The sequence below is a fragment of the Nerophis ophidion genome, linkage group LG12 (assembly GCF_033978795.1).
Source record: "Nerophis ophidion isolate RoL-2023_Sa linkage group LG12, RoL_Noph_v1.0, whole genome shotgun sequence".
In the NCBI taxonomy this organism is placed as follows: domain Eukaryota; kingdom Metazoa; phylum Chordata; class Actinopteri; order Syngnathiformes; family Syngnathidae; genus Nerophis; species Nerophis ophidion.
This window is the reverse complement of record NC_084622.1, coordinates 12,814,596-12,841,388: the sequence shown is the minus strand read 5'-3', so window position 1 is coordinate 12,841,388 and position 26,793 is coordinate 12,814,596. Positions and strand designations below refer to the sequence as shown.

Genomic DNA, 26,793 nt, shown 5'->3' with positions numbered 1-26,793 from the left:
GTGGAAATCGGGAGAATGTTTTTCGGGAGGGACAGTGAAATTCAGTAGGGTTGGCAAGTATGAGTATTAGCGTTGAATGCTGTATAATACCGGCAGGCCAGCTCTAATGTTAATTTGATATTGCCCCAAGGGCCAAATGAAATTACACGGCGGGCCAAATTTGGCCCGCGGGCCAGAGTTTGACACCCATGCTTTACAGCATCATACTTGTATACCCTCAATTTTTCCGGGAGACTCCCAATTTTCGGTGCCTCTCCAGGGGTAATCATTCTTCCGAGTTTCACCCCAACACCGTGGACACACTGTCTTTAGCATCCTCTACAACATGTAAAAACAGCGTGGCAGCCCAGCCGCACGTTGTATTTGACTTCCGCAGACGGAATATACACCCCCTCCACCCCCAATCCTCGCCCCCTATTGTAGCCTGGAAGAGTTAGGGCTGCATTGGAATCTGGTTATTTGTTCTGTTGTGTTACGGTGCGGATGTTCTCCCAACATGTGTTTGTCAATGTTGTTTGGTGCGGGTTCACATATTTGTAACAGTGATAAAGTTGTTTATACGGCCACCCTCAGCGTGACCTGTATGAATGTTGACCAAGTATGTCTTGCAGTCACCTCGGTGGGTCTGCAGAAGCTTCTTACAATATGTGACTGGGCCAGCACACTGTATGGTGGAAATGCTGACGAGACGGTAGGTTGTAGAGGACGCTAAAGGCAGTGCCATCACAGCACGCCGTTAATAATGTTGTCCGGGTGAAAACCTGGAGAATGATTGCCCCGGGAGATTGTCGGGAGGTGTTTCCCTCAAAGATCGTGAGAGTTGGCAAGTATGTTCCTAGGGCGGGAAAGCCATTCAAAGAAGGTGAATTCATTAAAAACTGCGTGTTAGATTTTTTGAAGACATCTTTTCTTGCGGTCCAACCTCACCCAGTTTCTGCATCCTGTGGCCCCCAGGTAAATTGAGTTTGAGACCCACTGCCATAAAGGAATGGAACAACCTCACAACAAACTTCAAAATCAACAGATTACTCTTCATTCACAGTTGAAGCTAAAAAGTGGCTTCGTAGCGATCAAAGCTGCTCACACGGTCACTAAGGTGGCCACTATGTTTGACAGATCAACTTAATGTGTATTAAGTGTTAAGTGTTTGTCAATCTTGTTTGGTGTGGGTTCACATATTTGTAACAGTGATAAAGTTGTTTATACGGCCACCCTCAGTGTGACCTGTATGAATGTTGACCAAGTATGTCTTGCAGTCACCTCGGTGGGTCTGCAGAAGCCTCTTACAATATGTGACTGGGCCGGCACACTGTATGGTGGAAATGCTGACGAGACAGCAAGTGACAGCATTTTTGTTGTAAATTGTGAGGCGTATCTGTTAAAATCATGGTTGTTTTTACAAATGATAACAGATGTGAACAAGAGCATGTATTGTCTCTGTGTGATGATGTAAATGTTATCGTATTTTACGTATGTGTCCATGAAAGGGCATTTTATGACTTTTCTTAATTTGATTACATGATAAGGTATGATTTTGTCATAATTTTATTGCATGATTTTAGTATCCCTTTAATTCAGGTAGCCAGGGACTGCAGATGGGAATGAGCTATTTAGCTATAATCTGGTACAGAACATGTCTGTCTTTGAGTTTAATGTTTATGTGCATTGTCCCTTCAAATAAAGACTAAACTAAACTATAATTCGGGATTGTGGGTGTGTACTCCGGACATAGAGATTACAGGTTTAAATGAAAGACCACGGAAGAACTCCTGACAGTTAGTATAACCGTTTCAAATTGAAATGATCGTAAAACTGTGATTGATAACCGCACTTTGAGAAACTAACAGACCAGAGATACTGCAAATTCCTGGAGACGCAAGATAGCAGGCTAAACGTCATAACTTGTACAATCTTTCTGAGCTACTATCCAAAATAGAGAATCTGTTTACGGACGTTGGACATAAGTCTAGAACAGGAAGTTTCTCCTGCCAAAGAAAGTATAAGTGTTAAAAAAATGCAACTAGGTTAAAATATTTTACTGTTTACAGTCGTGGTCAAAAGTTGACATACACATGGCTGTCACGGACAAAGATAAGACCTTCTGGAGGAAATTTCTGTTGTCAGATGAAACAAAAATGGAGCTGTTTGGCCACAATACCCAGCAATACGTATGGAGGCGAAAAGGTGAGGCCTTTAATCGCAGGAACACCATACCTACCGTCAAGCATGGTGGTGGTAGTATTATGCTCTGGGCCTGTTTTGCTGCCAATGGAACTGGTGCTTTACAGAGTAAATGGGACAATGACCTCCAAATTCTTCATGACAAGCTAAAATCAGCCCAGAGGTTGGGTTTTTGGCGCAGTTGGGTGTTCCAACAGTACAATGACCCTAAACACATGGTAAAGGAATGGCTAAATCAGGCTAGAATTAATGTTTTAGAATGGCCTTCCCAAAGTCCTGACTTAAACGTGTGGACAATGCTGAAGAAACAAATCCATGTCAGAAAAGCAACACATTTAGATGAACTGCACCAATTTTGTGGTAAAAAAAAATCAATCAGAAGCTTGTGGATGGCTACCAAAAGCGCCTTATTGCAGTGAAACTTGCCAAGGGACATGTAAGCAAATATTAACATTGCTGTATGTATACTTTTGACCCAGCACATTTGCTCACATTTTCAGTAGAGCCATAATAAATTCATAAAAGAACCAAACTTCATGAAAGTTTAGGTTTCATCTGACCGCATAACTTTCCTCCCGAAGGGCTTATATTTGTCCATGTGATGTCAAATTAAACAAAAATGGAGCTGTTTGGCCACGATACCCAGTAATATGATTGGAAAAGAAAAGGTGAGGCTTTCAATCCCAGGAACACCATACGTACCTTCAAGCATGGTGATGGTAGTATTATGCTCTGGGCCTGTTTTCATTGTACTGTTGGAACACCCAACTGCGCCCAAGACCCAACCTCCGGGCTGATGATTTTAACTTGTCCTGGAGAATTTGGAGCTAATCTTCCTTTTTTCATTGTCCCATTTACTCTCTGTAAAGCACCAGTTCCATTTGCAACAAAACAGGCCCAGATCATAATACTACCACCGCGATGCTTGACGGTAGGTATGGTGTTCCTGTGATTAAAGGCCTCACCTTTTCTCCTCCAAACATATTGCTGGGTATTGTGGCCAAACAGCTCTATTTTAGTTTCATCTGACCACAGCCCTTTCTTCCAGACCAGGGGTCACCAACCTTTTTGAAACCAAGAGCTACTTCTTGGGTACTGATTAATGCGAAGGGCTACCAGTTTGATACACACTTAAATGAATTGCCAGAAATAGCCAATTTGCTCAATTTACCTGTAATATATATATATATATATATATATATATATATATATATAAAAGAATGATATTTCTGTCTGTCATTTTGTCATACATTTTTTTTCCTTTTCAAAGGTTTTTTGTAGAGAATAAATTATGAAAAAAACACTTAATTGAGCGGTTTAAAAGAGGAAAAAACTGGAAAAAAATGAAAATAAAATTTTGAAACATAGTTTATCTTCAATTTCGACTCTTTAAAATTCGAAATTCAACCGAAAAAAAGAAGAAAAAACTAGCTAATCGAATCTTTTTGAAAAAATTTTAAAAAATTATTTATGGAACATCATTAGTAATTTTTCCTGATTAAGATTAATTTTAGAATTTTGATGACATGTTTTAAATAGGTCAAAATCCAATCTGCACTTTGTTAGACTATATAACAAATTAGACGAAGCTATATTTCTAATAAAGACAAATCATTATTTCTTCTAGATTTTCCAGAACAACATTTTTTAAAAGAAATTCAAAAGACCTTGAAAGAAGATTTCAATTTGATTCTAAAGATTTTCTAGATTTGCCAGAATATTTTATTTTTATTTTAATCATAATAAGTTTGAAGAAATATTTCACAAATATTCTTCATCGAAAAAACAGAAGGTAAAATGAAGAATTAAATTAAAATGTACTTATTATTCTTTACAATAAAAAAAAATCATTTACTTGAACATTGATTTAAATTGTCAGGAAAGAAGAGGAAGGAATTTAAAAGTTAAAAAGGTATATGTGTTTAAAAATCCTAAAATAATTTTTAAGGTTGTATTTTTTTCTCTAAAATTGTCTTTCTGAAAGTTATAAGAAACAAAGTAAAAAAAATAAATGAATTTATTTAAACAAGTGAAGAACAAGTGTTTAAAATATTTTCTTGGATTTTCAAATTCTATTTGAGTTTTGTCTCTCTTAGAATTAAAAATGTCGAGCAAAGTGAGACCAGCTTGCTAGTAAATGAATAAAAATTTAAAAATAGAGGCAGCTCACTGGTAAGTGCTGCTATTTGAGCTATTTTTAGAACAGGCTAGCAGGCGACTCATCTGGTCCTTACGGGCTACCTGGTGCCCACGGGCACCGTCTTATCTTTGTCCATGTGGTGTCAAATTAAACAAAAATGGAGCTGTTTGGGCACAATACCCATCAATATAATTGGAAGAGAAAAGGTGAGGCCTTTAATTCCAGGAACACCATCCCTACCATCAAGCATGGTGGTGGTAATATTATGCTCTGGGCCTGTTTTGATGCCAATAGAACTGGTGCTTTACAGAGAGTAAACAGGACAATGAAAAAGGAGGATCCCCTCCAAATTCATCAGGATTATTTAGAAATGATTGGAAAGTCAAGACGGCCATGACATGATGTTCTTTACAAGTGTATGTAAACTTTTGACCAGGACTGCATACATAAGGTGTGCTCTTCTGGCCTGCCTGGGTCAGAGACAGTATCATGTCCTTGAGGAAGGAGGTTTTTCCTTCATGAGTGCATGAAAAGCCGCAACTTCAGAAGCGAGCACCGGAGCGCCGTTTCTCCCAAAAGTGCGAGCAAAAAGGTGTGGGAGATGACGGATGTAAACCGTCTCCGGCAACACAGGACTGTTAGAGTACAGTTTGTGACGCAGAGTCTTGCACATGCTTGTAAATACAGTGGGGCAAAAAAGTATTTAGTCAGCCAGCGATTGTGCAAGTTCTCCCACTTGAAATGATGACAGAGGTCTGTAATTTTCATCATAGGTACACTTCAACTGTGAGAGACAGAATGTGAAAAAAAAAATCCAGGAATTCAAATTGTAGGAATTTCAAAGAATTTATTTGTAAATTATGGTGGAAAACAAGTATTTGGTCAACCATTCAAAGCTCTCACTGATGGAAGGAGGTTTTGGCTCAAAATCTCACGATACATGGCCCCATTCATTCTTTCCTTAACACGGATCAATCGTCCTGTCCCCTTAGCAGAAAAACAGCCCCAAAGCATGATGTTTCCACCCCCATGCTTCACAGTAGGTATGGTGTTCTTGGAATGCAACTCAGTATTCTTCTTCCTCCAAACACGACGAGTTGAGTTTATAGCAAAAAGTTCTATTTTGGTTTCATCTGACCACATGACATTCTCCCAATCCTCTGCTGTATCATCCATGTATCCATTTTGGTATAAACTCAACTGGTCGTGTTTGGAGGAAGAAGAATACTGAGTTCCATCCCAAGAACACCATACCTAATGTGAAGCATGGGGGTGGAAACATCATGCTTTGGGGCTGTTTTTCTGCTAAGGGGACAGGACGATTGATCCGTGTTAAGCAGGGGTGTCAAACTCAAATACAGAGTCGGCCAAAATTTTAAAGCCGCGGGCCAAGGTTGAACAAATTAACCTTTTAATAGGGACCCAAACAAGTTTTGCATTAAATATTGAACAAGCAAGGCAAATATAACTTTAGTGACATGCAAAATCCAGTTTCAAATCATAATAATAATAATAATTAAAAAAATATCAATGGCATATCAAATACAATTTTAATAAAAATGTTATGCCTTTTTTTCTATTTGCAATCTTCTGAAGTAAATATCAAATTTTTTCCACAGGCTAATAATACATTTGAAAATAAAATAACAATAATGAATGAACCAAACATTCAAGCCTTGAAGTAGCAAGAGAAAGTGCATGAATAAAACGTTAATTACAGGTCAGTTTGCTGGAAGTTTCCCGGAAGAGTTAGTGCTGCAAGGTGTTCTGGGTATTTGTTCTGTTGTGGATGTTCACCCGAAATGTGTTTGTCATTCTTGTTTGGTGTGGGTTCATAGTGTGGCGCATATTTGTAAAAGTGCTAAAGTTGTTTCTACGGCCACCTTCAGTGTGACCTGTATGACTGTTGACCAAAGTATGCCTTGCATTCACTTGTGCGTGTGTGTGTGTGTGTGTGTGTGTGTGTGTGTGTGTGTGTGTGTGTGTGTGTGTGTGTGTGTGTGTGTGTGTGTGTGTGTGTGTGTGTGTGTGTGTGTGTGTGTGTGTGTGTGTGTGTGTGTGTGTGTGTAAAAGCCACAAATATTATGTGACACGATGTTACTATGGAGGAAAAGCGGACGTGACGACAGGTTGCAGAGAACGCTAAAGACAGTGCCTTAAATGCACGCCCCCAATATAGTTGTCCAGGTGGAAATCGGTAGAAATTCGGGAGAATGGTTGCCCCGGGATATTTTCGGGAGGGGCACTGAACTTCGGGAGTCTACCGGGAAAATTAGGAGGGTTGGCAAGTATGAGTATTAGCGGTGAATGCGGTGTTACAGCGGCACCGACGCTGTATAACACCGGCGGGCCAGCTCTAATGTTAAATTGATATTGGCTCAAGGGCCAAATTAAATTACACGGCGGACCAGATTTGGCCCGCGGGCCAGAGTTTGACACCCATTGTGTTAAGGAAAGAATGAATGGGGTCATGTATCGGGAGATTTTGAGCCAAAACCTCCTTCCATCAGTGAGAGCTTTGAATGGTTGACCAAATACTTATTTTCCACCATAATTTACAAATAAATTCTTTAGAATTCCTACAATGTGAATTCCTGGATATTTTTTTTTCACATTCTGTCTCTCACAGTTGAAGTGATGAAAATTACAGACCTCTGTCATCATTTTAAGTGGGAGAACTTGCACAATCGGTGGCTGACTAAATACTTTTTTTGCCCCACTGTAACTCCCTTGCAGTGAAAACTGCATAAGTTGTTTTTGTTTCTAACTCTGCAAAAGCGGTGATAAAAATGATGGCGATGATTCTGTCACACGGTCCACGTCCAAGAAGGAGGAGGAGCGTGCGGCACGCCGAGTAGCCCAACAAATCTAATCCAATTATCTTTCCCACCGGGGCCCACTGGAAGTCTTTTCCAAATTATAGTCATAGCTGGCATTCCAGGACCACCGCTGTCTCGGACGTTTAAGAGCCTTGATTGGAAGAACAGAAGGGGCCTCAAAAGTGCCTCGTTTGGGTTTTTGTTTTTTTTTTTATCAGAAGGAGGCAAAGCAGACTGTTGTGATGTATTGTCTGCTGATCTCTCATCTTGGATCCCGTGAGGGCGAGATGAGAGATGTGGGGGCCGCTCTCTTTTTTTGGCAGGAAGACACACGGCTCGGCTTCGTCTAGACGCCTCGTGTAAACAAGACTTAATGAGCCCACTGGTGGAGCACCAACCCACTGAATCTGTCCATCTCTTTGTCTGGATATCTACAGTCACCATCAAAAGTTTACGTACACGTGTAAAGAACATGATGTCATGGCTGTCTTGAGTTTCCATTAATTTCTAAAAAAAAATGTGTGATTAAGTGATTGGAGCACATGCTTGTTGCCCACAAAAAACATTCTTGAAGTTTGCTTCAATTTTTGACCACTACTCTTGACAAAATTGATGCAGTTCAGCTAAATATGTTTGGTTTTCTGACATGGACTTTGTGGAGAGGTGTGGCCGGCAGTCCGACAGCGAGGCAGGGCACGCCGGAACCCGGCCCAAGATGGCGGCCAAGAGGCGTGGACGGCGGGCGAGCGGCGAGGCGGGACACGCCGTAGCCCGGCCGAAGATGGCGACGAGGAGAAGTGGACGGCAGTCCGCAAGCAAGGCAGGGCACGCCGGAGCCCGAACCAAAATGGCGGCGAGGAGGCGTGGCCGGCAGTCCGACAGCGAGGCAGGGCAAACCGGAGCCCAGCCCAAGATGGCGGCGAGGAGGCGTGGTTGGCAGTCCGACAGCAAGGCAGGTCACAATTTGGTAGCCCAGGCAGAGATGGCGGCGAGGAGAAGTTGACGGCAGTCCGCAAGCAAAGCAGGTCACGCCATAAACCAGCCCAAGATGGCGGCGAAGAGGCGTGGTCGGCAGTCCAGCAGCAAGGCAGGTCATGCCGTAGCCCGGCCCAAGATGGCGGCGAGGAGGCGTGGTCGGCAGTCCGACAGCGAGGCAGGTCACAATTTAGTAGCCCAGGCCAAGAAGGTGACAAGGAGAAGTGGTCGGCAGTCCGAAAGTGAGGCAGGGCATACCGTAGCCCAGCCCAAGATGGCGACGAGGAGGCATGGCCGGTAGTCCGACAGCGAGGCAGGGCACAATTTAGTAGCCCAGGCCAAGATGGCGGCGAGGAGGCGTGGTCGGCAGTCCAACAGCGAGGCAGGGCACACCAGAGCCCAGCCCAAGATGGCGACGAGGAGAAGTGGATGGCAGTCCTCAAGCAAGGCAGGGCACACCGGAGCCCAGCCCAAGATGGCGGTGAAGAGGTGTGGTCGGCAGTCCAAAAGCGAGGCAGGTCACGCCGTAGCCTGGCCCGAGATGGCGGCGGGGAGGCGTGAGGTCGGCAGTCCGACAGCGAGGCAGGTCACAATATAGTAGCCCAGGCCAAGATGGCGACAAGGAGAAGTGAACGGCAGTCTGCAAGCGAGGCAGGTCACGTTATAGCCCAGCCCAAGATGGCGGCGAAGAGGCGTGGCCGGCAGTCCAACAGCGAGGCAGGGCACACCGTAGCCCAGCCCAAGATGGCGACAAGGAGGCGTGGCCGGCAGTCCGACAGCAAGGTAGGTCACGCTGTAGCCTGGCCCAAGATGGCGGCGAGGAGGTGTGGACCGCGGGCGAGCGGCGAGGCCGGGCGCGCCAGGAGCGACGCCGCAATCAAGATCAGGTGCGTGGATAGCGCACCTGGAGGAAATTGAGTAATCTTCTCGCGCTGTATAAAAGGGCGACTGCCGTGAACGTCAGGGGGAGAGGCGGAGAGACGAGATAAAGCCAGAGGGAAGCTGACGCTGAGAGAGAGAGAGAGACTGAGAGCGCGAGAGAGGCGACGACGCCCGAAGCAGAAAGGCAAGCGGAAGAGCGAGCGGCAGACAAACAGTCTGTATTGAAAAATAAAGAACTCTAAATGTACCGCCGCTATGTCCTTCCTTGATGGTCCTTGGAACCCGCACGACGGCTTGAGAAGTCTGTCACAGACTTGTTTCTCCAGCATTGTCCACATATTTAAGTCAGGATTTTGGGAGGGCCAATCCAAAACCTTAATTCTAGCCTGATTTAGCCATTCCTATACCACTTTTGACGTGTGTTTGGGGTCATTGTCCTGTTGGAACACCCAACTGCGCCCAAGACCCAACCTCTGGGCTGATGATTTTAGCTTGCAGCTAATCCTCCTTTTTCATTGTCCCATTAACTCTCTGCAAAGCACCAGTTCCAATTGCAGCAAAACAGGCCCAGAGCATAATACTACCACCACCATGCTTGACGGTAGGTGTGGTGTTCCTGTGATTAAAAACCTCCTATTTTCTCATCCAAACATAATGCTGGGTATTGTGGCTAAACAGCTTCATTTTTGTTTCATCTGATGTTAGAATAACCATGTATACACATTATCACACAACTTTAGTATGCTTAAAGTCTGTTGCTATAGTTATCATCTATTTTAGCTTGTCCTGAAGAATTTGGAAGTAAGCCTCCTTTTCCACTGTCCCATTTACTCTCTGTAAAGCACCAATTCCCCCTGACCACAGAACTTTCCTCCAGAAGGTCTTATCTTTGTCCATGTGACGTCAGATGAAACAATAATGGAGCTGTTTGGCCACAATACCGAGCAATATGTTTGGAGGAGAAAAGGTGAGACCTCTAATCCCAGGAACACCATGCCTACCGTCAAGCATGGTGGTGGTAGTATTATGCTCTGGGCTTGTTTTGCTGCCAATGCAACTGGTGCTTTACAGAGAGTAAATGGGACAATGAAAAAGGAAGATTACCTCCAAATTCTCCAGGACAAGCTAAAATCATCAGCCCCGAGGTTGGGTCTTAGGCGCAGTTGGGTGTTCCGACAGGACAATGACCCCAAACACACGTCAAAAGTGGTAAAGGAATGGCTGAATCATTCTGGAATGAAGGTATAATGGCCTTCCCAAAGTCCTGACTTAAACGTGTGGAAAACCAACAAATTTAGATGAACTGGACCAATTTTGTCAAGAGGAGTGGTCATCAATTCAGGCAGAATCTTGCCAGAAGCTTGTGGATGGCTACCAAAAGCGCCTTATTGCAGTGAAACTTGCCAAAGGACATGTAAGCAAATATTAACATTGCTGTATGTATACTTATGACCCAGTCACATTTTCAGCAGAGCCAAAAAAATAAATTCATAAAAGAAGCAAACTTCATGAATGTTTTTTTGTGACCAAAAAGTATGAGCTCCAATCACTCCATCACAAAAAAATAAGAGTTGTAGAAAAGATTGGAAACTCAAGACAGCTGCGAGGTTTAGTTCCCCCGGGATGCAAACGGATCACTCCGGACAGGACTTGCCGGTAGGAACATGATTTAATCTTGAACAAAAACTCAAATAAGTACAAAAAACGGAGAACAAGGCGAAGGAACAAGGTGCCGATTGCACTTGAAGCTAAATACTTAGCATTGACTAGAAGACAAGAGACGTGACGAGAGCATGAAGTGAAGTGAATTATATTTATGTAGCGCTTTTTCTCTAGTGACTCAAAGCGCTTTACATGGTAAAACCCAATATCTAAGTTACATTCAAACCAGTGTGGGTGGCACTGGGAGCAGGTGGGTAAAGTGTCTTGCCCAAGGACACAACGGCAGTGACTAGGTTGGCAGAAGCGGGAATTGAACCTGCAACCCTCAAGTTCCTGGCACGGCCACTCTACCAACCGAGCTAAACCACCCCTGAAGCAAACACTCAACATAAACTATGGCCTGGAACACTCAGGGAACTGTGGCATGAAACCAGCAAGACTTACTTGGCAAGGCATGAGACAAACAATGACGGCAGGACGACTGACTGGCAAAGGCAGGCTTCAATAATGTCTCTTGATTAGAGGCAGGTGAGCGTCCCGAACACTAGCGGCAGGTGAAAATCCTAAGTAGCCGTGGCAACCAAACCAAACTCAGGTGTCAAACAGGAACTAAAAGAGTCCAATAACTCACAGAACATAAGAAAAACATGATAATGACAGACATGATGATATTTGCAATTTTATGTAAACTCTTGACCAGGACTGCATGTGACACCCTTGGTAAGAACGGCGAGTACAACACAATACAGCTGTGGTAAAGACGTGGTGGTGATGGTGAAGTAAGATCAGCTTCTTATTCGCTGAAGTTCAACAAGCGGGTCAACAGCAAATTGAGTTTGACACCTGTGATCTACAGTAGAACTGCTCGACTAGAACCAGGATTATAGATCATTCTGGTAAGTGCGTCATGTGTAACATTTAAAGGCCGCCTGAGAGACGGTTTATTGATGTTCTAACGGTAATATGTGTCCCTAGAGGATGGGCGTCAGATTTGGTAATTCCATTTTGCCCTTAAGGCTATACCAAATTAACATTAGAACTGGCCCGTCTGTACTATACACCGCATTCACCGCTAATACTCATACTCGCCAACCCGAGAGAATCCCGAAGTTCAGTGCCCCTACCCATTACCTCCTGGTACAACCATTCTTCAGAATTTCTCCCGATTTCCACCAGGACAACAACATTGTGGGCACTCTTTTTAGCGTCCTCTAAAACTTGTCGTCACATCCGCTTTTCCTCCATACAAACAGCGTGCCGGCCAAGTCGCATAATGCAAGCGGCTTGTACACACACAAGTAAATACAAGCATACTTGGTCAAAAGCCATACAGGTCACACTGAGGGTGGCCGTATAAACAACGCCAACAATGTTACTAAAATGCGCCACACTGTCAACCCACACCAAACAAGAATGACAAACACCTTTCGGGAGAATATCCGCACCGTAACACAACACAAACACAACACAACAAATACCCAGAAACCCTTGCAGCACTAACTCTTCCGGGATGCTACAATATACACCACCCACTACCACCAAACCTCCGCACCCCTCAACCCCGCCTACCTCATTGTTATCTGGGAAATAAGTTAATGCTGATATTTACTTCAGAAGGCTGCAAATAGAAAAGATGCATTCAATTATTTTTTTCAATTGTATTTAATCTACCATTGATGTTTTTTCGTTAGTTTTTCGAAAGTTAACTTTGCACTATTAAGTTATATAAGCGTTGCTTGTTCCATATTCAGTGTTAAAGACCTACTGAAATGAGATTTTCTTATTTAAACATGGCTACCCACACCAAACAAGAATGACAAACACATTTCAGGAGAACATCCGCACCGTAACACAACACAAACACAACACAACAGATACCCAGAAACCCTTGCAGCACTAACTCTTCCGGGATGCTACAATATACACCCCCCGCTACCACCACACCCCCGCACCCCTCAACCCCGCCTACCTCATTGTGAAATAAGTACATGTTGATATTTACTTCAGAAGGCTGCAAATAGAAAAGATGCATTCAATTATTTATTCCAATTGTATTTAATCTACCATTGATGTTTTTTCGTTTTGTTTTTTTAAAGTTAACTTTGCACTATTAAGTTATATAAGCGTTGCTTGTTCCATATTCAGTGTTAAAGGCCTACTGAAATGAGATTTTCTTATTTAAACAGGGATAGCAGGTCCATTCTATGTGTGATACTTGATCCTTTTGCAATATCGCCATATTTTTGCTGAAAGGATTTAGTAGAGAACATCGACGATAAAGTTCTCAACTTTTGGTCGCTAATAAAAAAGCCTTGCCTTTACTGGAAGTAGCAGACGATGTGCACGTGACGTCACGGTTTGTAGGGCTCCTCCCATTCTCACATTGTTTATAGTCATAGCCTCCAGCAGCAAGAGCTATTTGGACCGAGAAAGCGACGATTTCCCCGTTAATTTGAGCGAGGATGAAGGATTTGTGGATGAGGAAAGTTAGAGTGAAGCACAAAAAAAAAAAAAGAAAAGGCGACGGCTCCAGGCGGCGGCAGTGGGAGCATTTCAGATGTAATTAGCCACATTTACTAGGATAATTCTGGAAAATCCCTTATCTGCTTATTGTATTAATAGTGTTTTAGTGAGATTATAAAGTCATACCTGAAAGTCGGTTTGCTGCGGTGAACTGAGAGAAGCCAATGGAGGAGCCAAGATCACAGCTGCCTTTTTGAGCTGCAGGAGGAAGTCGCATAATCCACTGAAGTCTCCGGTAAGAGCCGACTTAATATCACAATTTGCCCATCCAAAAACTTGCTGGTTGACGTAGAGAAACATGTTTGCTTGACCGCTCTCTGTTAAAGCTTCACAACAAACAAAGAAACACCGCCTGTGTTTTGGTTGCTGAAGGCAGCTTTCCACCAACAGCATTCTTCTTTGACGTCTCCATTATTAATTGAAAAAATTGCAAAAGATTCAGCAACACAGATGTCCAAAATACTGTGTAGTTATGCGATGAAAAGAGACGACTTTTAGCCGTGATCGGTGCTGGGCTGAAATGTCCGCTCTAACCGATAACGTCACAAACACACGTCATCATTCCGCGACGTTTTCAACAGGACACCTCGCGGGGAATTCAAAATTGCAATTTAGTGAACTAAAAAGGCCGTATTGGCATGTGTTGCAATGTTAATATTTCATCATTGATATATAAACTATCAGACTGCGTGGTCGGTAGTAGTGGCTTTCAGTAGGCCTTTAAAGCAAATCAGTGTGGCAATAATGAAGGTTTTATGCATGCACTTTCTCTTGCTACTTCAAGGCTTGAGTGTTTGATTCATTCATTATTATTATTTTATTTCTAAATTTACTATTAGCCTGTGGAAAAAGTGTATTTTGATATTTACCTCAGAAGGCTGCAAATAGAAAAAAGGCATTCGATTTTTATTTTTATTTTATTTGATGTGCCATTGATCATTTTTAATTATTATTATTAGAAACTGGATTTTGCATGTCACTATAAAGTTATATAAGTCTTGCTTGTTCAATATTCAATGCAAAACTTGTTTGGGTCCCTATTAAAAGGTTCATTTGTTCAACCTTGGCCCGCGGCTTTGTTCAGTTTTACATTTTGGCCCAGTCTGTATTTGAGTTTGACACCCCTGCCCTAGAGCCTGTTTATGAGCACCAGTATTCCAAACCCCCATCCCCCGCACCCCCGCACTCCCGAGCGTCCCTCCCGGCTTGTTGGCCCTTGTCGACTGTGAAAGTGGCCCCATGTGTGAGCTTCTGATGGCTTCCATGCCTTGGTGACCCCTTCTGCCAGTATAAGTCACACCCCTCTGTTTAGACCAGCCCTGGGCAATTAGTTTGGGCCAAATTTAGAGGAAAAAAATGTGTCTGGGGGCCAGTATATCTCAGTTTTAGGAACACTAATACAATACCTCACAATAATATCGAATTGAAAGCTTAAAACCTTATGACAGACCGCCTTGAAAAACAGAATGGAATTTTAAATTCTTTATTAAATGAGACACCCAGAATGTACAAACCTCATTTCCATATGAGTTGGGAAATTGTGTTAGACGTAAATAAAAACAGAATACAATGATTTGCAAATCCTTTTCAACCCATATTCAATTGAATATGCTACAAAAACAAGATATCTGATTTTCAAACTCATAAATTATATATTTTTTTTTTTGCAAATAATTATTAACTTACAATTTCATGGCTGCAACACGTGCCAAAGTAGTTGGGAAAGGACATGTTCACCACTGTGTTACATCACCTTTTCTTTTAACAACACTCAATAAAAATTTGGGAACTGAGGAAACTAATCGTTGAACCTTTGAAAGTGGAATTCTTTCCCATTCCTGTTTTAGGTAGACCTTCAGTCGTTCAACAATCCGGGGTCTCCGATGTCGTATTTTACGCTTCATAATGCGCCACACATTTTCCATGGGAGACAGCTCTGGACTGCAGGCGGGCCAGGAAAGTACCCGCACTCTTTTTTTACGAAGCCACGCTGTTGTAACACGTGCTGAATGTGGCTTGGTATTGTCTTGCTAAAATAAGCAGGGGCGCCCATGAAAAAGACAACGCTTAGATGGCAGCATATGTTGTTCCAAAACCTGTATGTACCTTTCAGCATTAATGGTGCCTTCACAGATGTGTAAGTTACCCATGCCTTGGGCACTAATGCACCCCCATACCATCACAGATGCTGGCTTTTGAACTTTGCGTCGATAACAGTCTGGATGGTTTGCTCCCCTTTTGATCCGGATGACACGATGTCGAATATTTCCAAAAACAATTTGAAATGTGGACTCGTCAGACCACGGAACACTTTTCCACTTTGCATCAGTCCATCTTAGATGACGTCGGGCCCAGAGAAGCCGGCGGCGTTTCTGGATGTTGTTGATAAATGGCTTTCGCTTTGCATAGTAGAGCTTTAACTTGCACTTGCAGATGTAGCGACGAATTGTATTTAGTGACAGCGGTTTTCTGAAGTGTTCCTGAGCCCATGTGGTGATATCTTTAGAGATTAATGTCGGTTTTTGATACAGTGCCGTCCGAAGGATCGAAGGTCACGGTCATTCAATTTTGGTTTCCGGCCATGCCGCTTACGTGGAATGATTTCTCCAGATTCTCTGAAGCTTTTGATGATATTATGGACCGTAGATGTTGAAATCCCTAAATTTCTTGCAATTGCACTTTGAGAAACGTTGTTCTTTAACTGTTTGACTATTTGCTCACGCAGTTGTTGACAAAGGGGTGTACCTCGCCCCATCCTTTCTTGTGAAAGACTGAGTATATTTCGGGAAGCTGTTTTTATCCCCAATCATGTCACCCACCTGTTCTCAATTAGCATGCACACCTGTGGGATGTTCCAAATAGGTGTTTGATGAGCATTCCTCAACTTTGTCAATATTTATTGCCACCTTTCCCAACTTCTCTGGCATCAAATTCCAAAGTTAATGAGTATTTGCAACAAAATAAAAAAATGTTTATCAGTTTGAACATCAAATATGTTGTCTTTGTAGCATATTCAACTGAATATGGGATGAAAAGGATTTGCAAATCCTTGTATTCCGTTTATATTTACATCTAACTCAATCTCCCAATTCATATGGAAATGGGGTTTGTAATTAAATGACCATAGTAACTCATATATCATGCAAAAGCGCAGATCAAGACTTAGGGTCATTAGAAAAGATGAGTGCACATCATAATGGCTGCTACACTTTCCATCTTAAACATCTAAAACAATTATTTGAGAATGTCCGGCGGGCCAGATTGAAAAGCTTAAAGGGCCTTCATTTGCCCAGGTCTGGACAAAAAAAATGAGCTTTCCACTTGTGGGAACTTTCTGACATTTAAGTTACATGGCACTCGGCTAAAAGATGGCTAGGTTTAACACTATTTCACAATACGAGGTGAAATGAAGGATACAAGCTATAAATGGAGGTTGAAGCTGCAATGAAATGTTTTTACGATAAAGCCGTCAGACAGTGTGGACAAACTACTGACTTTATGTCTCCTGTGCCGTAGATCTTCATGACTATTATGTTCTCCTCCAATACTTTTTCATCTGTGTCTTTCAAATATGAGTAATTATGCTCACATGTTCCGTAAATCACATCGGGCTCATGCATTTGTATGCAATAAATAACTAATACGAGCCGTATTTAACTTTTAATACTTTCAAACATAAATTGAATCCGTCTAAATCAATATCCCGATGACATAGTGACGCAGAAATGAAAGTCCCTCAGTTTTAGTGTGCCAATAAGCTCTCCTAACAACAGAATTTTTTTTTATACACATTGCCCTTAATTACAGGGGTGTCAAACTCAAATGTAAAACTGAACAAAGCCGCGGGCCAAGATTGAACAAATTAACCTTTTAATAGGACCAATCTGTAACTCACCTGTATACTCTAGCTCTAGAGCCAGATGTGGCTCTTTTGATGACTACATATGGCTCTCAGATAATTATATTTATATAGCGCTTTTCTCTAGTGACTCAAAGCACTTTACAAAGTGACACCCAATATCTAAGTTGATTTTAAACCAGTGCGGGTGGCACTGGGGGCAGGTGTGTAAAGTGTCTTGCCCAAGGACACAACGGTAGTGACTAGGATGGCGGAAGCGGGAATCGAACCTGGAACCCTCAGGTTGCTAGCACGGCCACTCTCCTAACCGAGCTATGCCGAGTAACCGTGTAATACTCTTCCATATCAGTAAGTGGCAGTCGGTAGCTAATTGCTTTGTAGATGTGGGAAACAGCGGGAGGCAGAGTGAAGGTAAAAAGGTGTCTAATGCTTAAACCAGGGGTAGGGAACCTATGGCTCTAGAGCCGGATGACTGCATATGGCTCTCAGATAAATCTTAGCTGAAATTGCTTAATTCGATAAGTAATGAATAATTCCGCTGGTTTCAAAAATAACGTTCAAATTACAAAACATTCTCATGCATTTTAATCCAACCATCCATTTTCTACCGCACCTGTTCAAGATGTCGCATTAATGGTAAGAAGTATTATATTTATTATTGGTTAACTTTTAGAATAACAATGTTGTTAAAAAGCATAAGAGACTTATTATACTCTACAAATGTTGGTCATACTTAAAAATGCACGAATTTAGTTGTATTCAGTGTTGAAAAATGTTATATGGCTCTTAGGGAAATACATTTTGAAACATTTGGCTTTCATGGCTCTCTCAGCCAAAAAGGTTCCCGACCCCTGCTCTAGCCTTTAAATAGACCTTTTTAGACCAGTTGATCTGCCGCTTCTTTTCTTTTTTCTCCTATGTCCCCCCTCCCTTGTGGACGGGGTCCGGTCCGATGACCATGGATGAAGTACTGGCTGTCCAGAGTCGAGACCCAGGATGGACTGCTCGTCGGGACCCAGGATGGACCGCTCGCCTGTGTATCGGTTGGGGACATCTCTACGCTGCTGATCCGCCTCCGCTTGGGATGGTTTCCTGTGGACGGGACTCTCGCTGCTGTCTTGGATCCGCTTCAAACTGAACTCTCGCGGCTGTGTTGGAGCCACAATGGATTGAACTTTCACAGTAAAATGTTAGACCCGCTCGACATCCATTGCTTTCGGTCCCCTAGAGGGGGGGGTTGCCCACATCTGAGGTCCTCTCCAAGGTTTCTCATAGTCAGCATTGTCACTGGCATCCCACTGGATGTGAATTCTCCCTGCCCACTGGGTGTGAGTTTTCCTTGCCCTTTTGTGGGTTCTTCCGAGGATGTCGTAGTCGTAATGATTTGTGCAGTCCTTTGAGACATTTGTGATTTGGGGCTATATAAATAAACATTGATTGATTGATTGACCCAAACAAGTTCTGCATTAAATATGGAACAAACAAGGGTTATATAACTTAATAGTGCAAAATTCATTTTCAAAAAACAAACGAAAAAACATCAACGGCAATGTTCCCTCTAATTTTTCATGTGTGTGAGAACGGTAAGGTTTATTCAGGTGTACTGGAGAGGAGGCTACGCTGGATAGTCGAACCTCGGATTCAGAAGGAACAGTGTGGTTTTCGTCCTAGTCGTGGAACTGTGGACCAGCTCTATACTCTCGGCAGGGTTCTTGAGGGTGCATGGGAGTTTGCCCAACCAGACTAGATGTGCTTTGTGGACTTGGAGAAGGCATTCCACCGTGTCCCTCGGGAAGTCCTGTGGGGAGTGCTCAGAGAGTATGGGGTATCGGACTGTCTTATTGTGGCGGTCCGCTCCCTGTATGATCAGTGTCAGAGCTTGGTCCGCATTGCCGGCAGTAAGTCGAACACGTTTCTAGTGAGGGTTGGACTCCGCCAAGGCTGTCCTTTGTCACCGATTCTGTTCATAACTTTTATGGACAGAATTTCTAGGCGCTGTCAAGGCATTGAGGGGTTCCGGTTTTGTGACTGCAGGATTAGGTCTCTGCTTTTTGCAGATGATGTGGTCCTGATGGCTTCATCTGACCGGGATCTTCAGCTCTCACTGGATCGGTTTGCAGCCGAGTGTGAAGCGACCGGAATGAGAATCAGCACCTCCAAGTCTGAGTCCATGGTTCTCGCCCGGAAAAGGGTGGAATGCCATCTCCGGGTAGGGGAGGAGACACTGCCCCAAGTGGAGGAGTTCAAGTACCTAGGAGTCTTGTTCACGAGTGAGGGAAGAGTGGATGGTGAGATCGACAGGTGGATCGGTGCGGCGTCTTCAGTAATGCGGACGTTGTACCGATCCGTTGTGGTGAAGAAGGAGCTGAGCCGGAAGGCAAAGCTCTCAATTTACCGGTCAATCTACGTTCCCATCCTCACCTATGGTCATAAGCTTTGGGTCATGACCGAAAGGATAAGATCACGGGTACAAGCAGCCCAAATGAGTTTCCTCCGCCGTGTGGCGGGGCTCTCCCTTGGAGATAGGGTGAGACGCTCTGCCATCCGGGAGGAGCTCGAAGTAAAGCCGCTGCTCCTCCACATCGAGAGGAGCCAGATGAGGTGGTTCGGGCATCTGGTCAGGATGCCACCCGAACGCTTCCCTAGGGAGGTGTTTAGGGTACGTCCGACCGGTAGGAGGCCACGGGGAAGACCCAGGACACGTTGGGAAGACTGTCTCCCGGCTGGCCTGGGAACGCCTCGGGATCCCCCGGGAAGAGCTAGACCAGGGGTGTCAAACTCAAAAACAGAGTGGGCCAAAATTTGAAACGGAACAAAGCCGCGGGCCAAGGTTCAACAAATTTACCTTTTAATAGGGACCCAAACAAGTTTTGCATTTATAGAACAAGCAAGGCTTAAATAGGGCAGTACGGTGGAACAGGGGTTAGTGCATCTGCCTCACAATACGAAGGTCCTGAGTAATCCTGGGTTCAATCCCGGGTTCGGGATCTTTCTGTGTGGAGTTTGCATGTTCTCCCCGTGACTGCTTGGGTTCCCTCCGGGTACTTGGGCTTCCTCCCATGGAACAGGCAGAGCTTATATAACGTAATAGTGCAAAATCAACTTTCAAAAAACAAACGAAAAAAGTGGTGTATTAAATAAAATGTAATTAAACAAATTAATGCTTCTTTTCTATTTGCAGCCTTCTGAGGTAAATATCAACATAAACTTTTCCACAGGCTAATAAAATCGAAAATAAACAAAAAATTAGGTGGGCGGGGTTTGGTGGTAGCGGGGGATATATATTGTAGCATTCCGGAAGAGTTAGTGCTGCAAGGGGTTCTGGGTATTTGTTCTGTTGTGTTTATGTTGTGTTACGGTGCGGGTGTTCTCCCGAAAGGTGTTTTGTCATTCTTGTTTGGTGTGGGTTCACAGTGTGGCGCATATTTGTAACAATGTTAAAGTTGTTTATACGGCCACCCTCAGTGTGACCTGTATGGCTGTTGACCAAGTATGTGTGTGTGAAAGCCGCATATATTATGTGACTTGGCCAGCACGCTGTTTATATGCAGGAAAAGAGGACGTGACGGCATGTTGTAGAGGACAGTGCCTTTAAGGCACGCTCCCAATATTGTTGTCCGGGTGGAAATTGGGAGAATGGTTGTCCAGGGAGATTTTCGGGAAGGGCACTAAACTTTGGGAGTCTCCCGGGAAAATCGGGAGGGTTGGTATGTATGAGTATTAGCGGTGAATGTGGTGTTACCGGCGGGCCAACCCTAATGTTAATTTGATATTGCCTCAAGGGCCAAATGAAATTAAACGGCGGGCCAGATTTGGCCCGCGGGCCAGAGTTTGACACCCATGAGCTAGACGAAGTGGCTGGGGAGAGGGAAGTCTGGGTTTCCCTGCTTAGGCTGTTGCCCCCGCGACCCAACCTCGGATAAGCGGAAGAAGATGGATGGATGGATGTGAGCAAACGCAAAAACTCTTTGTACATTCAGTGAGCAACACCGGACGTGCACACTGTGGCCACACCTGCAGCACACCTGTCCCAAACCTGACTAAATAACAAGTTACATTTCTTATTATTATAATTAAATGACAGCAGTCACTTTCCATGTGATCATTTTCTAATATAAGTGTTTTGGCCCACTTACAATGACAAGAACAACAAATATTGTTTTTCATGAGCTGGATACTAGTATTGTAAGTCTGGGTGGGGTCCTGCTTTGGAAATCATGTGTATCCTTTTCAGATATCGCATTTAGTTCCCATTAAAACATTCAGATGCAAGCAATGGATCATGTGTACATTCCTGTAACTTTCCGTTTGTAAAATATAAATATATTTATTAGTATTTCTTTAATATAATTAAAAGCAATTCGTGATTAATATTTATAAATTAAAATTGTTAGTAAATGACAGTAGAATGAGCACATATTTAATTGGTAAATGATAGTGTAACGACTTGGAATTACACATAATGTGCGGTGTTGGGAAAGTTTGACTTTTTGTGTGGCTGTAAACGCATCACTGGCTCAGTGCCATATGTGCATGTGTTGGCACAAGTGAGCAGAGGTGGGTAGTAACGCGCTAATTGAGTAACTTTTGGGATGAATTGTACTTTTAAGAGTAGTTTTTATGAAACATAATTTTACTTTTACTTGAGTATATTTATAGAGAAGAAACGCTACTTTTACTCAGATCCATTTATCTACAATCAGCTCGCTACTCGCTACTTTTTTTAGCGATCTGTTAATGCACGCTTTGTTTGTTTTGATTTTGTCAGACACGCATTCAAAGTAGGATAAACGCATGCCTGCGTTTCACCAATCAAATGCAGTCACTGGTGACGTTGGACCAATCAAACAGAGCCAGGCGGTCACATGACCGTCACAGTTGAAAAACGTATTCGGGTGTTACCATTTAGTGGTCAATTGTACGGAATATGTACTGTACTGTGCAATCTAATAATAAAGTTTCAATCAATCAATCAAAAGTGTAAAGGAAAAAAGACACTTTTTATTTCAACCGTACTTCCCGTCAAAAGCCTAAAGACTGATCGCACAGTTCCTGTCTTCACAATAAAAGTGCCGCTCCATCGCGCCTGCGCTAACAAAATAAGAGTCTCTGAAAGCCAGAGCAAACAAGCTAGCAAGCTACAGAGTTTTCCGCCAATGTATTTCTTGTAAAGTGTATAAAAACGAATATGGAAGCTGGACAAATAAGATGCCAAAAACCAAGGACTTTCATGTGGTATTAGACAGAAAAGAGGAACTTTTTTTCTCCTCCATTTGAAAACGTGGACGTTATCAGCACTACAATGCAAGTCATCAGAATCAGGTAATACACCAACTTATATTTTTGTCTTCATGAAAGATAGGAATCTATGTGTTAAACATGCATGTATATTTATTAAAACACCTTTAACATGTCAACAAAAACGGCAAAATAAATACATATAAATTATATACTGTATATATAAATGTATGTGTATATATATATATATATATATATATATATATATATGATATGTGTGTATGTATATGTATATATGAGGTAGATCACCTCGACTTGGTCATTTATTAAGTAATTGATTAACGTTGAAAAACTTATTGGGGTGTTATTATTTAGTGATCAATTGTAGGGAATATGTACTGTACTGTGCAATTTACTAATACAAGTTTCAATCAATCAATCAATCAATGCTTACTGAGCCTGTGGTACTGTTAAGTTTTTGTGGCTCAATTTGCCTTAATTTTTTTATTCTAATGTGTTATTATTTAATATATATTATTGTTTTAGTTGCTTAAGAGATATTCCTGGCTCTGAATTTGCTCATTGCTATTTTTATGTTTTTGTGCATTATTTGTTGCCGTAATCATTAAACAAACAGGTTACTCATCAGTTACTCAGTACTTGAGTAGTTTTTTCACAACATACTTTTTACTTTTACTCAAGTAAATATTTGGAATACAATGATTTGCAAATAATTTTCAACCCATATTCAGTTTAATATGCTACAAAGACAACATATTTGATGTTCAAAATGATAAACATTTTTTGTTTTGTTACAAATAATCATTAACTTTAGAATTTGATGCCAGCAATACCTGGTAAAGAAGTTAGGAAAGGTGGCAATAAATACTGCTAAAGTTGAGGAATGCTCATCAAACACTTATTTGGAACATCCCACAGGTGTGGAGGCTACTTGGGAAGAGTTGGATGCCATGATTGGGTATAAAAGCAGCTTCCATGAAATGCTAAGTAATTCACAAACAAGGATGGGGTGAGGGTCCCCAATTTGTAAGACAATTGTCGAACAGTTTTAGAACAACATTTCTCAACGATTTATTGCAAGGAATTTAGGGATTTTACCATCTACGGTCCGTAAAATCATCAAAAACTTCAGAAAATCTAGAGAAATCACTGCACGTAAGCGATGATATTACGGACCTTTGATCCCTCAGGCGGTACTGCATCAAAAACCGACCTCAGTGTGTAAAGGATATCACCACATTGGCTCAGGAACACTTCATAAAACCACTATCAGTAACTACAGTTGCTTGCTACATCTGTAAGTGCAAGTTAAAACTCTACTATGCAAAGCAAACCCCATTTATCAACAACACCAAGGAACGCCACCGGCTTCTCTGGGCCCGAGATCATCTAAGATGGACTGATGCAAAGTGGAAAAATGTTCTGTGGTCTGACGAGTCCACATTTCAAATTATATTTGGAAACTATGGACGTGGTATGCTCCGGAACAAAGAGGAAAATAACCATCCGGATTGTTATAGGCGCAAAGTTCAAAAGCCAGCATCTGTGATGGTATGGGGGTGCATTAGTGCCCAAAGAATGGGTAACTTACACATATGTGAAGGCACCATTAATGCTGAATGGTCCATACAGGTTTTGGAGCAACGTATGTTGTCATCCAAGCAACATTATCATGGACGCCCCTGCTTATTTCAGCAAGACAATGCCAAGTCACGTGTTACAACAGTGTGGTTAGGTAGTAAAAGAGTGCGGGGACGTTCCTGGCCCGCCTGCCGTCCAGACCTGTCCCCCATGGAAAATGTGTGGCGCATTATGAAACGTAAAATACGACAGCGGAGCCCCCGGACTGTTGAACGACTAAAACTCTACACAAAACAAGAATGGGAAAGAATTCCACTTTCAAAGCTTCAACAATTAGTTTCCTCAGTTCCCAAACGTTTATTGAGGGTTGTTAAAAGAAAAGGTGATGTAAGACAGTGGTGAACATGCCCATTCCCAACTACTTTGGCACGTGTTGCAGCCATGAAATTCTAAGTTAATTATTATTTGCAAAAAAAAATAAAGTTTATGAGTTTGAACATCAAATATCTTGTCTTTGTAGTGCATTCAATTGAATATGGATTGAAAATGGTTTGCAAATCAGCGTATTCCGTTTGTATTTACATCTAACACGATTTCCCAACCCATGTGGAAACGGGGTTTGTGATATTTGTATGCTTACTATGGTATATTATTTATTTATTATTTTTGTGTCCACTGTTACAAAGAACAAGGACATTGGAATACTTTGTTGAATAAGCTCTGCTTCTTCCTACTCCTTTTCAAACGTGCTGTGATGAAACAACTGGACATGTGTGATGCGTGACATAGTATGGTATGCATGTTCCACATAAACTGAAACTGAAATTGAAACTGATGTCAACAATGAAAACAAAGCAGTAAAAATTGTTGAGTGTATGATGAAAGTTACCTTGAGCAAGGAGGACTCCCAGCAGCGAGGTGAGGAGAACGAGGTGCATACCCATGTGGTGAAGCTTAGAACCCATATGGTGAAGGTTAGAACCCACGTGGTGCAGGTTCCACATCCCAGGCGAGGGTTGGAACAAAAAGAAGCTTCTTGGCATGCAAAACCGACGCGGCGGCTCCGGTAGGAAAGAGCGGAGGAGTGATGGAGTTCCCTGCAGGACTCTGGAGTCTAATAATGAGGAGACAACAACACCCACTTTCACTTCAGCGCCTCCACGCTTGCTGCGAACTCACCAATTGCGCAATCGTGACGAGGCAAGTTCGGAGACGCCGTTCAAAGCATGACGGACTTAACTTGTGACTCATGATGGAGTTGACAGCAAGACTTGGGGCGAGATGGAATTAAAAAAAAGAGATTTGTATTGACGGGCTGCTCGTTAAATAACAACATTGTTTCGCTGTTGGACTTTTATGAGTTTTGCTCGAGGACGCCCCCTGCAGGATGAAGCACACAGTACATGTCAGGAAGTGGCATTAATTGCAACATAAATAATATGCAGGGGTCACCAACGCGTTGCCCGTAAGGACCAGATGAGTCGCCCGCTGGCCTGTTCTAAAAATAGCTCAAATAGCAGCACTTACCAGTGAGCTGCCTCTATTTTTTGAATTGTATTTATTAGGGTTGTGAACGATAAACCGACGCGACCGAGTATGCGTTTCCACAAGTGAGCGATTAGGCTGCATCGGTAGCAGACTCCTCAATCGATGCGAATAATCCATGAATTCCTGGCTGAATCGGTTATAGAGTCATGGATCGGTTATCGCGAGACTTTGCATGGGTTGGTTAGATTACAATATGCGCCAGAGTCTCTAAAACAGGGGTCGGGAACCTTTTTGGCTGAAAGAGCCAAGAATCCAAATATTTTAAAATATATTTCCGCAAGAGCCATATAATATTTTTTTTGACACTGAACACAATTAAACGCGTGCATTTTTAAGTGAGACCAATTTCTACAGTATAATAAGTCTCTTATTCTTTGTAATAACATTGTTATTCTGAAGTTAACTGTGCAGGGAGCGTGGTATGCGGGCCTGCAGCGAAGCGGGGTGTGCCAGGACCGGCGTCGAAATCAGCGACAGGTGCGTAGATGGCCCACCTGGGCCTTGTTATCTAATCACCTGTCGCCCTGTTATAAGCAGCAGCCAGGAGGAGAGACATGGTTGGGGCGGGAGCCAGAGTGCGAGCGAGAACGAAAGAGAAAAAGACAATTGCTGGAAAGCAACGGAGAGACTTATTGAAAAATAAAAAATATTGCAACCCTGAAACAGGCTCTCATGTCGGTGCTTGGTGGTCTGAAGAACCCCCGGGACAGCAAGCCCTAAACTAACCAATAATAAATAAATCACTTCTTACCCTTAATGCAACTTCTTGAACAAGTGCGGTAGAAAAAGGATGGATGGATTCAAATGCATGAGCATGTTTTATATTTTGAACGTTATTTTTAACACTTTGATTACAAGTGGAATTATTTATTACTTATCGTGTTAAGCAGTGTCAGCTCAGATTTATCCGAGGGCCAGATGCAGTCATCAAAAGAGCCACATCTGGCTCGCGAGCCATAGGTTCCCTACCCCTGCTCTAAAACAACGCCAAAGCTGAAGCTACTCGCCAAACGCGGTGGCTGCTTAGCTGGTATTAGCAAGAGTGATAAACAAGGGACAACACGGAAAAGGAAGGAGAACGAAAGCGTCAGTCTGACCGAAGCTGATAATGGACCGAGAAAGATTTTCAAAGCATCGGGTAGACAGAAATCCAAAGTGTGGAAAGTTTTGGGGTTTTATAAGAAGGAAGGGAAGCTCGACAGAAGCCATGCTATTTGTAAATTGTGTCGAGCATCGTTGACGTACACTGGCAGCACTACAAATCTCGACCAGCATGCAAAGAGGAAACACGGCCAAGAGTACGGTGCGTTAAAACTCCGTGCCACATTTTGAGATGTGTTATAGGTGTGTAACTTGTTTACATT

The 26,793-nt window shown here is 42.7% G+C and overlaps 1 protein-coding gene across 2 annotated transcripts in view; it reads right to left on the bottom strand.

Moving 5' to 3' along the window:
* fbln1 (fibulin 1) overlaps positions 1 to 26,793 on the bottom strand; it is a 222,697-nt gene that overhangs the window by 129,818 nt on the left and 66,086 nt on the right. For both annotated transcript variants that reach the window (XM_061916854.1, XM_061916855.1), the window contains exon 2: positions 24,771 to 24,995. In XM_061916854.1, the coding sequence (XP_061772838.1) occupies positions 24,771 to 24,995 (225 nt within the window). The remainder of the gene's footprint in view (positions 1 to 24,770; positions 24,996 to 26,793) is intronic.